The following is a 15199-nucleotide window of genomic DNA, read 5'->3' as shown; positions in this document are numbered from 1 at the left end:
CCCGATCAAAGTGAAAAAAAAAAAAAAAAATACATGATATAACTATAGATTGAGTCCCGTTGGACTCTATAAGAGCGCTCTATAAAGAACATTATTATTATTATTATAAGGTTCTGCGGCGCCTGTCATTCTAAATTATACATATCTACAGTATCTTTAATAGCTGCAGACTTGGAAGTTAAAAATACAATGGTAAACGTGATGTAACTATATGAATAGGAGATGTAGGAGCAGAAACATATAAACACCGTATCCCGGATCCTTTTAAATTCTTAACGTGCAGAATGTAAAGCAACGTATATGAAGTGGATGGATGACTACAGTAGCTGTCACAAATCCCAGCTAACACTGGTAAACATGATGCATTTATGCTAATGTGCTTGAATTCTATACACCGGCTTCGTATGCCGATTATTTTATCCCAGGATCTGAAACAATCGGCCATGGCTAGAAAAGGCGGGGTTTTTTTGAATGCTTCAAACGGTTGTATTAAACCAATCGATAGAGGAGGCATGCCCACACTGTCCAATCAGCGTGCAACACTGTGTATAAATAGAATAGCAAGGGGGCGACGTTTCTAATACAGTCGGTACTGTAGCTGCACGCATTTTCTTTTGTGATCATGGCCAGGACCAAGCAGACAGCGCGTAAATCCACCGGCGGGAAAGCTCCCCGCAAGCAGTTGGCCACTAAAGCCGCCAGGAAAAGCGCCCCAGCTACCGGCGGCGTGAAAAAGCCTCACCGCTACCGACCAGGGACCGTCGCCCTCCGCGAGATCCGCCGCTACCAGAAATCCACCGAGCTGCTGATCCGCAAGCTGCCCTTCCAGCGCCTGGTGCGTGAGATTGCCCAGGACTTTAAGACCGACCTGCGCTTCCAGAGCTCTGCCGTCATGGCCCTGCAAGAGGCCAGCGAGGCTTACCTGGTGGGGCTCTTCGAGGACACCAACCTGTGCGCTATCCACGCCAAGAGGGTGACCATCATGCCCAAAGACATCCAGCTGGCCCGCAGGATCCGAGGGGAGAGGGCATAGAGATATTCGGCACTCCTATACACGCAACACCACAAAGGCTCTTTTCAGAGCCACCAAATCTTTCTGAACGAGCTGAAGCGTAAAGCACATTGGTGTTTGAGTGGAATGATGTCAATTCCTTTAACGGGGGGACAGACACCCGGGCTCCAAATTGGTACCCACAGCGCATGTTCCGCTCCTACCTGGCTTTCACCCTGCTTCTGAACCACCTCCATATGCTTTGCGCAGGGGGACTACTCCTAGTCTTCGCTACGAAAGGTTAGACTAGTAGATCACACGTGTGTAAGAGGTGCATTTCGAGAAGTTTAAAATGGCATTTTCTAGGGAAGTAAAAGCACGTGCGGCTTCCCGGTCCTCCTCACCAGGCACGAAATGTTACTATACGGGCTGAAGCATAAGCTACAAATAAGTGATTTTTGCTTCCTGGAACCTTGTTCTTAACGCCTCGGTTCCTTCCTTTGTTCCCCGCTCCTGCCAGTATGAAGGGCAGATCTCATCTGATTGTGATAGGCAGATGCACAAGCTCCGTCGATGCAGGGAACGGTCAATCACTACCGGCCTTCACCATAAACATGATTAGAGAAGGGACGAGGTTTCCTTACATGGATCAAGCTCTCCTGCCCTTCGACTGTTTCCAGAGCTAGCCTCTCCTGTCCCAACAGATTCATGGGGCAGGTTAGCCGGGGCATTTACACCCTCCCTTCCTCCCTCCCTCCCGTACAAAGGTCCCGGGTACCACTTCAACCTTTCCCGCTAAATCGGGCTAAGGACTGACATTTAGCCAGTTTATAGAGATGAATCAGCACTTCACAGTCGGGGTGGGTGGCTCTGAAAAGAGCCTTTGGGTCAATAACGGGTAAAACATCTGACGGTCACATCACTTGCTCTTGGCTGGCTTGTGGCTCTCGGTCTTCTTGGGCAGCAACACGGCCTGGATATTGGGCAGTACACCTCCCTGGGCGATGGTCACTCCACCCAGCAACTTGTTGAGCTCTTCGTCGTTGCGCACAGCCAGCTGCAGGTGGCGGGGGATGATGCGGGTCTTCTTGTTGTCGCGGGCAGCGTTACCGGCGAGCTCCAGAATCTCAGCCGTCAGATATTCCAGCACCGCGGCCAGATAGACGGGAGCACCGGCTCCCACACGCTCCGCATAATTTCCCTTTCTCAGCAGACGGTGAACGCGACCAACCGGGAACTGTAGACCGGCACGAGATGAGCGAGTCTTGGCCTTTGCCCGGGTCTTGCCGCCTTGTTTGCCTCTTCCTGACATGCTAAAATGTTCAATGGGCGCGTTTCTTCAAATTCGAAACTGTACTGCGTGCAGACAATGCGCTCTCGATATCGCCCTCCTCTTAAATATACACTCAGGAGGGTCCAGTTCTTGCTGTGTGATTGGTCTGTGCAGGAACCTGATCTGCATTGGTTACTGTGTAACTGGACCAATCTGCAAATGGCGGGCGGGGTTTCGCCGACATCACTCGTAGCCAATAGTGTTACCAGCAGCGAGGACGCCTCGTTTGCATAAGCTGCCTATAAATAGAGCCGATCTGGAGCGGCACAGGACAGATTTTTTCTGCAACGACTCAGAAACGATTATCTGCCAATATGCCTGATCCAGCCAAGTCTGCGCAGGCTCCCAAGAAAGGCTCTAAGAAAGCCGTGACCAAAACCCAGAAGAAAGATGGGAAGAAGCGTAGGAAGACCAGGAAGGAGAGTTATGCCATTTACGTGTACAAGGTGTTGAAGCAGGTGCACCCTGATACCGGCATCTCCTCCAAGGCTATGGGCATCATGAACTCCTTCGTTAATGATATCTTTGAGCGCATTGCTGGGGAAGCTTCCCGCCTGGCTCACTACAACAAGCGCTCCACCATCACCTCCAGGGAGATCCAGACCGCCGTACGCCTGCTGCTGCCTGGAGAGCTGGCCAAGCACGCCGTGTCCGAGGGCACCAAGGCCGTCACCAAGTACACCAGCGCCAAGTAATCTCCCCTTCTTCTCCCACCCACACCAGCACAAAGGCTCTTTTCAGAGCCACCCACCTCCTCTCTAATCGAGCTGTAACTATGATGGTTTTTGCTGTGTCCATGCTCCGACCGATATAACTGACTTGTGACGTACCCTCTAGCTATTGTTAACCCTACTGGGTCACACAAAAAAGTGCCTTTATCTCTACCACTTGCAAAGCTGCATTCTGTATTTCTCTTTCTAGGGGATCTGAATCCAGTTTCAAATGTAGGACCGGTTCATTACGTTGCAGATGTCACTGGCTGCTTAAATACACAAAAGATACATGCGACCCATAGGGTGGCAATGTACACCGTTGGCAATGGATCGCTGTCTTTTTTTCTGAATGAAGTGTGCAGTACGTCAACGTAGCTCAGTACCCAGTTACTTCTATGACCTCCGGTTCCGTTTCGATGCATTTAATTAAGGGTGAACACGTAATTCCTGCTCAGGCACACTTGGTTCCTACTGTAACACGCACACACTTGATTGAAAGGCGATTACAGTTCAGAGCGCCGCAAAGCTGAAATACGCACCGAGTCCGGGAGCCAGGGAAACGTTACAGTAATGGCTTTAATTTCCCGCCGATATCTGAGCGACTCTCATTGTGTGGGTCCATTGTCATTACCAATTCCCCCACTTTCAAATTAAAAATATACAATGTATCTATATCTATTCCACGTATAATAAAATGAAGGGAAAAAAATAAAATAAAACTAACAACGTTGGGTCATTACGTTTCATCAACACAAATATTCACCACAACGTAGTTGAATGATTTAGTTCTCTTATCAAGCTGATTTTTTACACTGGGTATTAACCAAGAAAAAAAAAAGAAAACAATACCAAGAGAGCAGTTACTATAAATCGAAACATAAAACAATATCTTCTTGTAGCGAACAAAAGGAAAACAATCCAAGGGTTGTGCTTATGAACGAATGGCAAGGCGAGCGATGACTCCGCCTTTAAGTCCAAGTCACCCATCAGGTCCGCTTTCCACTTTATAAAAGCCGCTGACAGGAAAGCTTACTCATTCTTACTGATCGTCACAGATTTTTTGAGAATGTCTGGAAGAGGTAAAGGTGGAAAGGGGCTCGGCAAAGGAGGCGCTAAGCGCCACAGGAAGGTTCTCCGTGACAACATCCAGGGCATCACCAAGCCTGCAATCCGTCGTCTAGCTAGACGAGGGGGTGTTAAGCGTATCTCGGGACTCATCTACGAGGAGACTCGCGGTGTGCTGAAGGTGTTCCTGGAGAATGTGATTCGTGATGCCGTCACCTACACCGAGCACGCCAAGAGGAAGACTGTGACCGCTATGGACGTGGTCTATGCTCTGAAGCGCCAGGGCCGCACTCTCTATGGGTTCGGGGGTTAAATTCTCAGGTGCCTCTCATGCGGTCACCCACACACGCACAAAGGCCCTTTTCAGGGCCACCCATCTTTTCTACGAGAGCGCTGTTAAATCCTCCATGTTTAATGTGGCTATTTACCGGGTCCTAATATGAATTTATAACCTAGCAGTGAGGTGGGTGGCGGGTGCAGTGGTTCCTTTTTGGTGTCGGTGATCGTGTAATTAGGTAATCCGCAATATATAGAAAAAGGTTACGTTACAAACCACGCTGTTAGCGACCACTGCACAGAGGCATATACGTTTTCCGGAGAATTGTGTTTTAAAGGGTCACGAGGAATGCAGATTGAAGAACGATCCAGTCCGCCGCCTTTGCGATTTACTAAGCTCTATATATACTGTATGTACCCTTGCACTCATACGGTTTGCAGCAGTTAAAATACGAGGCAGCGCTAACGAGTTCTATAGTGGTGAATCACACACCTTCCCTGACAGCTCTGCCACAGATTGAGCTTGCCCTTACAGAGGATGTAGGGCATCATTTGTATTAGCGGCCATATATATGGCCGCTAATACGAATTCATATGGCCATTCTGCACGGATCAGGCAGATCCGTGCAGGCTGTGCTGTGTAAAAAAAAAAAGTCCAAGCATGCGGAGAATTAAAGGGCACGCTGGCCCTTGTAGTTCAACGGTATTAAAAATAGTCAAATAAACACACACTGACACACACAAGAAAAATAAAACTTTATTTCATCCAAAGCCCACACATACTGATACTTACCTATCTTGAGCCCGTAAGGTAGGTCCCTGGGTCCGGTGTCCTGGGGGTCCGGTGTCCTGGGGTGCTGGTCTGGTGTCCTGGGGTTCTGGTCCGGGGGTCCGGTGTCTGACGCAATCCATAGGGGAACCAGAGGAAGTAAACTTACAACTGTCCGGCGAAGATCACGTCCTCTTCAATTCCTGCAGTAGCCTGCCTAAAATCTAACATCTTTGTTTTTGTGTGCGATGAGTCGGTTTCTGTCTTTATTTTGATCCATACTGCTTGATAGTCACTGTATTATTTATTTATTTACAGTTTCTTATATAGCGCAGCAGATTCCGTTGCGCTTTACAATAGTAGACAGTGATAAAACAAATTGGGTAACAACAGACAGACTTGGAGGTAGGAGAGCCCTGCTGCAAGTTTACAATCTATAGGAATATAGGAGGGAAAGAGGCACCAGTAATAGCATAGCAGTCCCACCAAGTTACAAGTCCAGAAGGGAAGAAAATAATACATAAGTGCCTCAGAGGGTTATGCGTGTAGAACTTAAATATGATAGGCTTGCCTGAAGAGGTGAGTTTTCCGGGAACACTTGAAAGTTTGGAGGCTAGCGGAGTTCTTATTGTGCATGGAAGGGCATTCCATAGGATAGGAGCAGCCTGATGAAAGTCCTGTAATAGTGAATGGGAGCTAGTGTTCCGTGCAGAAGAGAGACGCAGATCTTGTGCAAAGCGGAGTATAACTGTATCCTAGGTTTTCACCCACATTTACATCAGATATTCTGTCACCAGAACTTAGACATAGAATTTGATGGCAGGTGAGACATTCTTGGACCTTCTTCATTTTTTCCATACTTACAGTATTCTCAAAACTAATTCTTATTTTATTGTAATTATTATTATTATTATTATTATTATTATTATTATTATTATTATAATTTGGTCTATTCCAGGCATGATTAAACTGTATTATCATCTGCCACAATTCATGGGAGGCTATTCAACTTGTCAGCTACTTTTTTTTTGCTGAAACAACTTTTCCTCAAATTTGCCTCTTAATCCATTTCCTTACAGTTTCCTGTCATGTCCTAGGACTAAGAATGTTTCCGTCATTTACCTTGACTGTTTGATTTGCCCCTTTTTTTGTGTGCCGTGTCTAAGGTATTACCTTCTGGAGACATGGGCAACGGATCTTAACATGGCACTCTGTACGGCTCTGTATCAATGACCTTTACTGTGGTAGATACAGTACATTAAAAAGAGAATCCCATTGGATCCTTCCTTTTCCATCTCAGAAGTTCCCATCATAGTGTCGTAAAATAAAAAATAAAAAATTAGAATATGGACACCTTCATTGATTTATTACAATGTAGATGCCTCATTCTTTAAAACTAGAGACAAAGGGGAACTGGCTGTGGTTGTGGAGACACTATGGGGCTTGAGAAACAGAAGGGCTATGGCTGGAGAGATAGAATGGTGGATTACTTGTGAGATTGAAGGTGGGTTTACTGATAGGACTGGATGATAAGGAACAACCATTGAGGAAGAATAATTTCATTGTCAAGGCATAATAGGCCTGGCTAGGGGTTGAGACGAGAAACAAAGAGGGTCTGTACAGACAGAAGGGGACTGGCTGGGATTGGAGATACTCCATAGGGCTGGAGAGACAGAAGGGTGATGGGAGAAATGTAAGGAGCAGCCAAAACAGAAGGAGAAGGGTAGCGTCATGTAGGCCTCTAACATTAGGCAGCTGCTATGGGGCAGGATCGGGAGCGGGCATCATCGAGTCTGCCCACCACAAAATCAGGGAATCAGACAAGACATTAAACAGACGTGGAAGACGGAAAAGGACTGGTTGGGAAAAGGGAAGCGACGCAGGGCTTTAGAACCAGAAGGGAATTGGCTAAGGTTAGGGAGAAATCACAAGGCTGGAGAGACAGAAGAAACAGCCAGGTATGAGGAAAGGAGTGGGTGGCAGAGGAAGAAAGAGGGGGTTGGGGGGGGGGGGGGGGGGTAGGGGCTGGAGAGACAGAAGGAGTGCTGGCAGAAGCTGGCTGACAATGGATGAATGGATGGCTGGGGAGACAGAAGGCGCTGATTGTATATTCTCCCTGTACTTGCGTGGGTTTCCTCCGGGTTTGTTCCAAAAATATACTGGTAGGCTAATTGGCTCCCAACAAAATTAACCCTAGAGTGTCTGTCTGTGTGTGTGCATATGTGTGGTAGGGGATATAGATTATAAGCTCCACTGGGGCAGGGACTGGTGTGAATGTTCAAATATTCTCTGTAAAGCGATGCGGAATCTGTGTGAGCTATATAAGAAACTGTAAATTAATTCATTACAATCACTTATTTATTTTAGTCCATTCTCGTCCTCAAATTGTCTGTTAAGGTCCTAATTTATGTTTGTGTATTTGTAATAAACAATAAAGACGGATGATCGGTCTCCGGTCGTTGCTGATGATGATCATTAAGTTCTTACCACTCTTCTCCCAATTCACTAACATGGGGATTCTATTGAAGATGGGTTGTTGACCGTAGCACGATAACAGATACAATCTGATTGGTGGTTGCCATTGGCAACAACCCATCTTCAGTGGAACTCCCATCTCAGTAAATGTAGCCCAACGTCACTCACATTGTCATTTGAGGGTTATGCCGTGTGTTCGGGTATTGTGGTGCCGTTTATTGTCCCCAGCTTCTGTTCTTTAGTGTTTTATTAATGGTTTAATAGTTTCAAATTAGAGGATTTTATTAGCTCCTGAAATCATCCCGGAGAGATCGTGCGTTCATTGAAGAACTAAGGTTACACAGAGAGGAGGACCACTTGTTGCATTTCCCTCTTTGGTTCAGATTTGTTGTATCAAAAAGACTCCTCTACCGCACTGTATGTATACAAATGAGGAAAGAACAAACAATGTTGCAAAATCTTATAACAGTGTATGGAATGTCTGTGACTGAGAACGGGAGCTCGATACAAGAAGGTCTCGTTTCTGCTGCTCATAAATCTGCTTGTGTGGATTGTTAACACTTTTACAGCTTTATTCTACTGAGACTCACATTGGTAATGCTGGAATAATCGTTTGTTGAAAATCATGCGACCTTTCCCATCGTGTGCAGCCGCCTCCTGCTGCTGAGGAAGCAGGTCCTGTTCCCAACAGCTTCCCTACGTGTGATAATACCTCCAGTACGACTCGAGTTGTCACTCTCACAGACCCAATGTCATATAGTTACCATCTGATAGGCACACACGCATCATTAGACACGTTTACGCTTGCTATGCAATCAGTGCACGCACAGTATAGAGGATGAGTCCTTGTGTAGAATATTTGCAGCAGGTGGAGTCGTCGGCCTGAAAGCGCTCTATTGTCCCTATTGTAGCGGTTTCACAATGAGCAAGTTGTGAGGCTGGACTCCTCCCTCAAAAACCAAAGGTCTTCGTCCAGGTCCGCCCTAAGATTATAAAAAGAAGACTGCACCGCAGTAACGTACGTCGTCATACAAAAGGTTTCCAGTTTCACTTAGAGCGGAGGAGACGAAGCTAGAATGTCCGGCAGAGGCAAAGGTGGTAAGGGGCTCGGGAAAGGAGGCGCCAAGCGCCACAGGAAGGTGCTGAGAGATAACATCCAGGGCATCACCAAGCCTGCCATCCGCCGCCTTGCCCGACGAGGAGGCGTGAAGCGCATCTCCGGACTCATCTACGAGGAGACCCGCGGGGTGCTGAAGGTCTTCCTGGAGAACGTGATCAGGGACGCCGTCACCTACACCGAGCACGCCAAGAGGAAGACCGTGACCGCTATGGACGTGGTCTATGCTCTGAAACGCCAGGGGCGCACTCTCTATGGGTTCGGGGGCTAAACGCTGAGGCGCCTCTGATCCTCTCACCCACATAAAGGTCCTTTTCAGGGCCACCCACCTATTCCTCGTGAGAGCTATATAACATTGAGCTAGCATTACTGCCGCTCGTGGCGGTCCCCTGACTATACGTCGGCGGAAGTAAACGAAGATGAACTTACAAAGAAGTATCATTTCTTTAGGTTACATGTTGCATGCATGTAATTTGTAACAACTCGCACAGGCTGAGAAGATTGTTCTAAATCTGTAACAATGATACGTGCTGCAGCCTAGACTGTAATCCTTTGTTTCTGAGATGCCTCCAAAATATGGTGGGCAAGAACTTGTCTTAATCTAATGAATACAAGTTATTATTTTAACAAAATAGACTGCAAGAGACAAATTCTTAAAAATGAACCGGGCTTTCATACAGTTCCGTCTTTGAAGACGCTGAAACCTCGGTGTCCTGGCAGTTGATCTACACTACTTTGTGAAAGTCAATAAAAGAATTAAAAAAAAGACCCATCACATCACATGGCCTCAAAACTGAGATGAACATGTTCATTCGCATTTGGCCCCAGGGACGTAGATTTGACACTGTGCTCTCCATGATTCTAACGTACTGCATGATCATTATGACACTACAATACTAAAGACCCGATCAAAGTGGGAAAAAAAAAAAAAAAAAAAAAAAAAAAAAAAAAAAAAAAATACATGATATAACTATAGATTGAGTCCCGTTGGACTCTATAAGAGCGCTCTATAAAGAACATTATTATTATTATAAGGTTCTGCGGCGCCTGTCATTCTAAATTATACATATCTACAGTATCTTTAATAGCTGCAGACTTGGAAGTTAAAAATACAATGGTAAACGTGATGTAACTATATGAATAGGAGATGTAGGAGCAGAAACATATAAGTACTTCCCGACACATGGCGTAAATGTACGTCATGGCTTGTAACTGTCACCGCGTCTATAGACGCGTCCCTGACAGCAGACATGTCCGTGCATGCCCAGGGGGGGCTGCGATGCCGCCCCCCCGTCGGCGATCGCTGTGATTGGCTGTTCAGTGTGAACAGCCATTCACAGCGTTTTCCTGTGTCACCGGCGAATAACGTTCGCCGGTGACACGGGATCGGAGGTGATTGGTGCTGTAAAGTACAGCACCAATCACCGCGGGGTGTAAGGGTGACACTGGTGTCACCCCACCTCACCCCGCCCGCCCCCAAAGGCCGTGATTGGTTCGGCGGACCGACGGACCAATCACAGCCAAGGAGGGGGATTTAAACTAACGGTGACTGCACTGCAGACGCCATTCCGGTCTGGAATAGCGTGCAGTGCGGTCACCGTGCCCAGCTGCCGCCATATACTGACCAGAACCTTTCCAAATACTTACCTGATCCTTGCAAATACCTTGCCTGATCACTGCTTCATCACTGCTTCATAGTGTGCTGGATGCTTCCTGGATCCTGTTACTTGTGACTTCCTGAGTTGTGAACTTGTGCTGCTGCAGTGTAATAGCGTTAGATAGAGAGAGATAGAGAGAGATAGTGTCAGAGAGTGCTATATTTTGTGCTGCTGCAGTGTGATATAGTTATAGATAGAGACATAGAGAGAGATAGAGAGAGATAGAGAGAGAGAGATAGAGAGAGATAGAGAGAGAGAGATAGAGAGAGATAGAGAGGCCTAGTGACAGAGAGTGCTATATTTTGTGCTGCTGCAGTGTGATAGTTATAGATAGAGAGATAGAGAGAGAGAGATAGTGACAGATTGTGCTATATATTTTTTATATAACTGACTGCTGCCCCCCCTTTTGTGCTGATCAGTATAAATTAACTGATCAGCAACATTTTGGGGGCGCAGGTTTTTTTTTATATATATATATATATACCTGTCACTGCTGCTGCTGCAGTGTCATAGAGTGTTAGAAAGTGAGAGATAGAGAGATAGAGAGAGATAGTGACAGAGAGTGATAGAGAGTGCTAAATTTTGTGTCTGCTGCCCCCGCCTTTTGTGCTGATCCCTATATCTGAGGTGATCAGCAACTTTTTGGGGGTGCAGAGGTTTTTTTTATATATATACCTGCCAGTTGCACCAAAGGTTGTGCACCTGCTGCCCCTCACTGGTAATCAGTGTCGCATCACTGATCACCTTTTTTTTTTTTGTGTGTGCTGTGGGGTCTTTTTTAAATTTTTTTTTTACACACACTGTGATTTTGTGGGTGTCCTGTGGCCGCTGTGCGCTGATCAGTGACGTACATCACTGATCATCTTTTTCGGCACAGGGTTGATCTATTTTTTTTATTTTTTTGGATCAAATTCCTGTTGCCTTTGAGCGCTGTTCAGTGACGGACGTTACTGACCAACATCTGTGCTCAATTTTTGGCGCAGGACCTTTTTTTTTTTTTTTTTTTTAACCCCTTCAATTTTTTTTTAACCCCTTCAATTTTTTTTTTTAACCCCTTCAATTTTTTTTTTTTTTAACCCCTTCAATTTTTTTTTTTTGTATAAAGTATTTTTTTTTCTGCACTACATACACACTACACACTACATACCCCCCGGGTTGAAATAAAGTTTGTACCCCCCCCTACACTATACACGTGTTGAAACATTTCACTACCAGTAACACAAAAATAAAAATGGCATCCCAAATGTCATCCCAAATGTCATCCCAGTCATCCAGAAGAATGTATTCAGCGGAGGAGGCATATGCCATGCTTGCTTCTGACTCTGACACAGCCAGTGATGCAAGCGGGGAATTTGAAGGATTCGCCTTAAGCTCCTCTTCCTCCTCTGGTGATGAGGGACCCCCTCAAAGACGCCCCCGTAGAGCAGCTGAGACCCCCCCCCAATAATTGATCTCGTATGGACCCCACCACCAGACAATTTTGAGCCCCAGGTTCCTGAGTTTTTGGCCATGCCAGGAATCCAATTTGATTCCACAGGTCTCAGAGAAATTGACTTTTTCAAATTATTTTTCTCTGATGATTTTATAAATTTAATGGTGGACCAAACTAATTTATATGCCCAGCAGTTTATTGCTCAAAACCCCACGTCATCATTTGCTAGGTGGACCCCTGTAGATGCAGTAGAGATGATGACGTTTTGGGGTCTGGTGTTTCATATGGGCATAGTAAAAAAGCCAGAAATTAGGCAATATTGGAGTACAGATGTTCTGTACAGCACCCCATTTTACCGTATGGCCATGCCCCGGGCTCGATTTGAGACGATCCTTAAATTTTTGCATTACAACGATAATGCACAGTGCCCACCCAGAGATGATCCCACCTTTGACCGGCTATTCAAAGTCAGGCCGGTCATTGATCATTTCAGTGCCAAATTTGAAGACATGTACATCCCAGATAAATTCATTTGCATAGACGAGTCCCTTATACATTTTAAAGGAAGGGTTAAATTCCGCCAGTACCTTCCCAGTAAGAGGGCAAGGTATGGCATAAAAATGTATAAGCTGTGTGAAAGCACCTCAGGGTACACTCACAGGTTTAGGGTATATGAAGGGAAGGATTCAAGAATTGAACCGCCAGAATGCCCCCCCTCCCTCGTAGGTGTTAGTGGAAAAATTGTCTGGGATTTAGTGCACCCCTTCCTGGATAAAGGTTATCACCTCTATGTGGATAACTTTTACACTAGCATCCCCCTGTTTAAGGCCCTTGGTTCAAGAGGTACAGCAGCTTGCGGTACTGTGCGCAAGAACCAAAGAGGCCTCCCAAAAACGCACATTGCCCAAGTAATGAGAAGGGGTGAAAGCAGGGGAATATGCACCGAAAATATGTTGTTGGTCAAATATAAGGACAAGAGGGATGTCCTTATACTGACAACAATTCACGGAGACAGTACCACCTCCGTCCCTGTACGAGGTACCAGTACCCACACCTCAAAACCTAATTGTATCCTGGATTACAATAGGTACATGGGCGGAGTGGATCTTTCAGATCAGGTACTGAAGCCGTACAGTGCCCTGCGGAAAACAAAAATCTGGTACAAGAAGCTGGCCGTGTATATCATCCAGATGGCACTGTATAACGCTTACGTGCTATTCCGTTCTACCGGCCAGAGGGGGACATTTATGCACTTTCAAGAGGAAGTCATAAAGGGCCTAATATTTGGGAACCAGCAGGCAGAGGGCCCCAGTACTTCTAGTACTGGCCCCCGTATTGTACCAGGACAGCATTTTCCTGATGAAATCCCCTCCACTGGAAAAAAGGGCAGGACACAAAAAAGGTGCAAAGTTTGCTATAAAAAGGGAATAAGAAAGCAAACTATTTTCCAGTGTGACACTTGCCCCGACAAACCCGGCCTATGTATAAAGGAGTGTTTTAAATTATACCACACATCTATGGATTATTAGGTTCATAATTTCACCGTGCTTCGGGGGTCTTGCTAATGCCACATAGCACCCCCCATTCATTCCACCAGAATCTGAGCCGCAAAATCCAAAAATCACTCCTTCCCTTCTGAGTCCTGCCATGCACCCAACTGGTATTTTTTGGTCACATGTGAGGCATTGCCGTACTCGGGAGAAATTGGGGCACAGATTTTGGGGTGCTTTTTCTCCTTCATACCTTCTGAAAATGAAAAATTTTGAGCCAGAACTGCATTTTTGTGTAAAAAAATGTAATTTTTCATTTTCACTGCCCACTTGTATCGAAATTGGTGAAACCCCTGGGGGTTTGAAATGTACACTATACCCCTAGATGAATTCCCTGAGGGGTGTAGTTTGCAAAATGGGGTCACTTGTGGGGGGGGTTCCACTGTATTGGTGCTTTGGGGGTCTTGCTAATGCGACATAGCACCCACCATCATTCCACCAGAATCTGAGCTGCAAAATCCAAAAATCACTCCTTCCCTTCTGAGTCCTGCCATGCACCCAACTGGTATTTTTTGGTCACATGTGAGGCATTGCCGTACTCGGGAGAAATTGGGGCACAGATTTTGGGGTGCTTTTTCTCCTTCATACCTTCTGAAAATGAAAAATTTTGAGCCAGAACTGCATTTTTGTGTAAAAAAATGTAATTTTTCATTTTCACTGCCCACTTGTATCAAAATTGGTGAAACCCCTGGGGGTTTGAAATGTACACTATACCCCTAGATGAATTCCCTGAGGGGTGTAGTTTGCAAAATGGGGTCACTTGTGGGGGGTTCCACTGTATTGGTGCTTGGGGGGTCTTGCTAATGCGACATAGCACCCACCAAAATTCCACCAGAATCTGAGCTGCAAAATCCAAAAATCACTCCTTCCCTTCTGAGTCCTGCCATGCACCCAACTGGTATTTTTTGGTCACATGTGAGGCATTGCCGTACTCGGGAGAAATTGGGGCACAGATTTTGGGGTGCTTTTTCTCCTTCATACCTTCTGAAAATGAAAAATTTTGAGCCAGAACTGCATTTTTGTGTAAAAAAATGTAATTTTTCATTTTCACTGCCCACTTGTATCAAAATTGGTGAAACCCCTGGGGGTTTGAAATGTACACTATACCCCTAGATCAATTCCCTGAGGGGTGTAGTTTGCAAAATGGGGTGACTTGTGGGGGGGTTCCACTGTATTGGTGCAACATAGCACCCACCATTCATTCCACCAAAATCTGTGCTGCAAAATCCAAAAATCACTCCTTCCCTTCTGAGTCCTGCCATGCACCCAACTGGTATTTTTTGGTCACATGTGAGGCATTGCCGTACTCGGGAGAAATTGGGGCACAGATTTTGGGGTGCTTTTTCTCCTTCATACCTTCTGAAAATGAAAAATTTTGAGCCAGAACTGCATTTTTGTGTAAAAAAATGTAATTTTTCATTTTCACTGCCCACTTGTATCAAAATTGGTGAAACCCCTGGGGGTTTGAAATGTACACTATACCCCTAGATGAATTCCCTGAGGGGTGTAGTTTGCAAAATGGGGTCACTTGTGGGGGGGTTCCACTGTATTGGTGCTTGGGGGGTCTTGCTAATGCGACATAGCACCCACCAAAATTCCACCAGAATCTGAGCTGCAAAATCCAAAAATCACTCCTTCCATTCTGAGTCCTGCCATGCACCCAACTGGTATTTTTTGGTCACATGTGAGGCATTGCCGTACTCGGGAGAAATTGGGGCACAGATTTTGGGGTGCTTTTTCTCCTTCATACCTTCTGAAAATGAAAAATTTTGAGCCAGAACTGCATTTTTGTGTAAAAAAATGTAATTTTTCATTTTCAC

At 45.7% G+C, this 15199-nt stretch overlaps 3 protein-coding genes across 3 annotated transcripts; 2 read left to right on the top strand and 1 right to left on the bottom strand.

Annotated features, from left to right (window-relative positions):
• The first annotated feature begins 622 nt into the window (after window positions 1-622).
• On the top strand, window positions 623-1033 carry LOC146073126 (histone H3). The gene has a single exon (XM_083180305.1). The coding sequence runs from the start codon at window positions 623-625 to the stop codon at window positions 1031-1033; it is 411 nt and encodes a 136-aa protein (XP_083036431.1).
• An 877-nt stretch (window positions 1034-1910) lies between these two features.
• Window positions 1911-2303, bottom strand: LOC146073125 (histone H2A type 1). The gene has a single exon (XM_083180304.1). It carries the CDS (start codon window positions 2301-2303, stop codon window positions 1911-1913), a length of 393 nt encoding a protein of 130 aa, XP_083036430.1.
• A 335-nt stretch (window positions 2304-2638) lies between these two features.
• On the top strand, window positions 2639-3019 carry LOC146072693 (histone H2B 1.1-like). Its single transcript, XM_083179888.1, has one exon. The coding sequence runs from the start codon at window positions 2639-2641 to the stop codon at window positions 3017-3019; it is 381 nt and encodes a 126-aa protein (XP_083036014.1).
• Window positions 3020-15199: the final 12180 nt, after the last annotated feature.

This window comes from Crinia signifera, chromosome 4 (genome assembly GCF_055691185.1).
Source record: "Crinia signifera chromosome 4, ASM5569118v1, whole genome shotgun sequence".
NCBI classification, from domain to species: domain Eukaryota; kingdom Metazoa; phylum Chordata; class Amphibia; order Anura; family Myobatrachidae; genus Crinia; species Crinia signifera.
This window is presented reverse-complemented; position numbering and strand designations above follow the sequence as displayed.

Excerpts from the sequence above, each read along its gene's own strand:
- LOC146073126 (XM_083180305.1), top strand. The coding sequence starts at position 623 with ATGGCCAGGACCAAGCAGACAGCGCGTAAATCCACCGGCGGGAAAGCT.
- LOC146073125 (XM_083180304.1), bottom strand. The coding sequence starts at position 2,303 with ATGTCAGGAAGAGGCAAACAAGGCGGCAAGACCCGGGCAAAGGCCAAG.
- LOC146072693 (XM_083179888.1), top strand. The coding sequence starts at position 2,639 with ATGCCTGATCCAGCCAAGTCTGCGCAGGCTCCCAAGAAAGGCTCTAAG.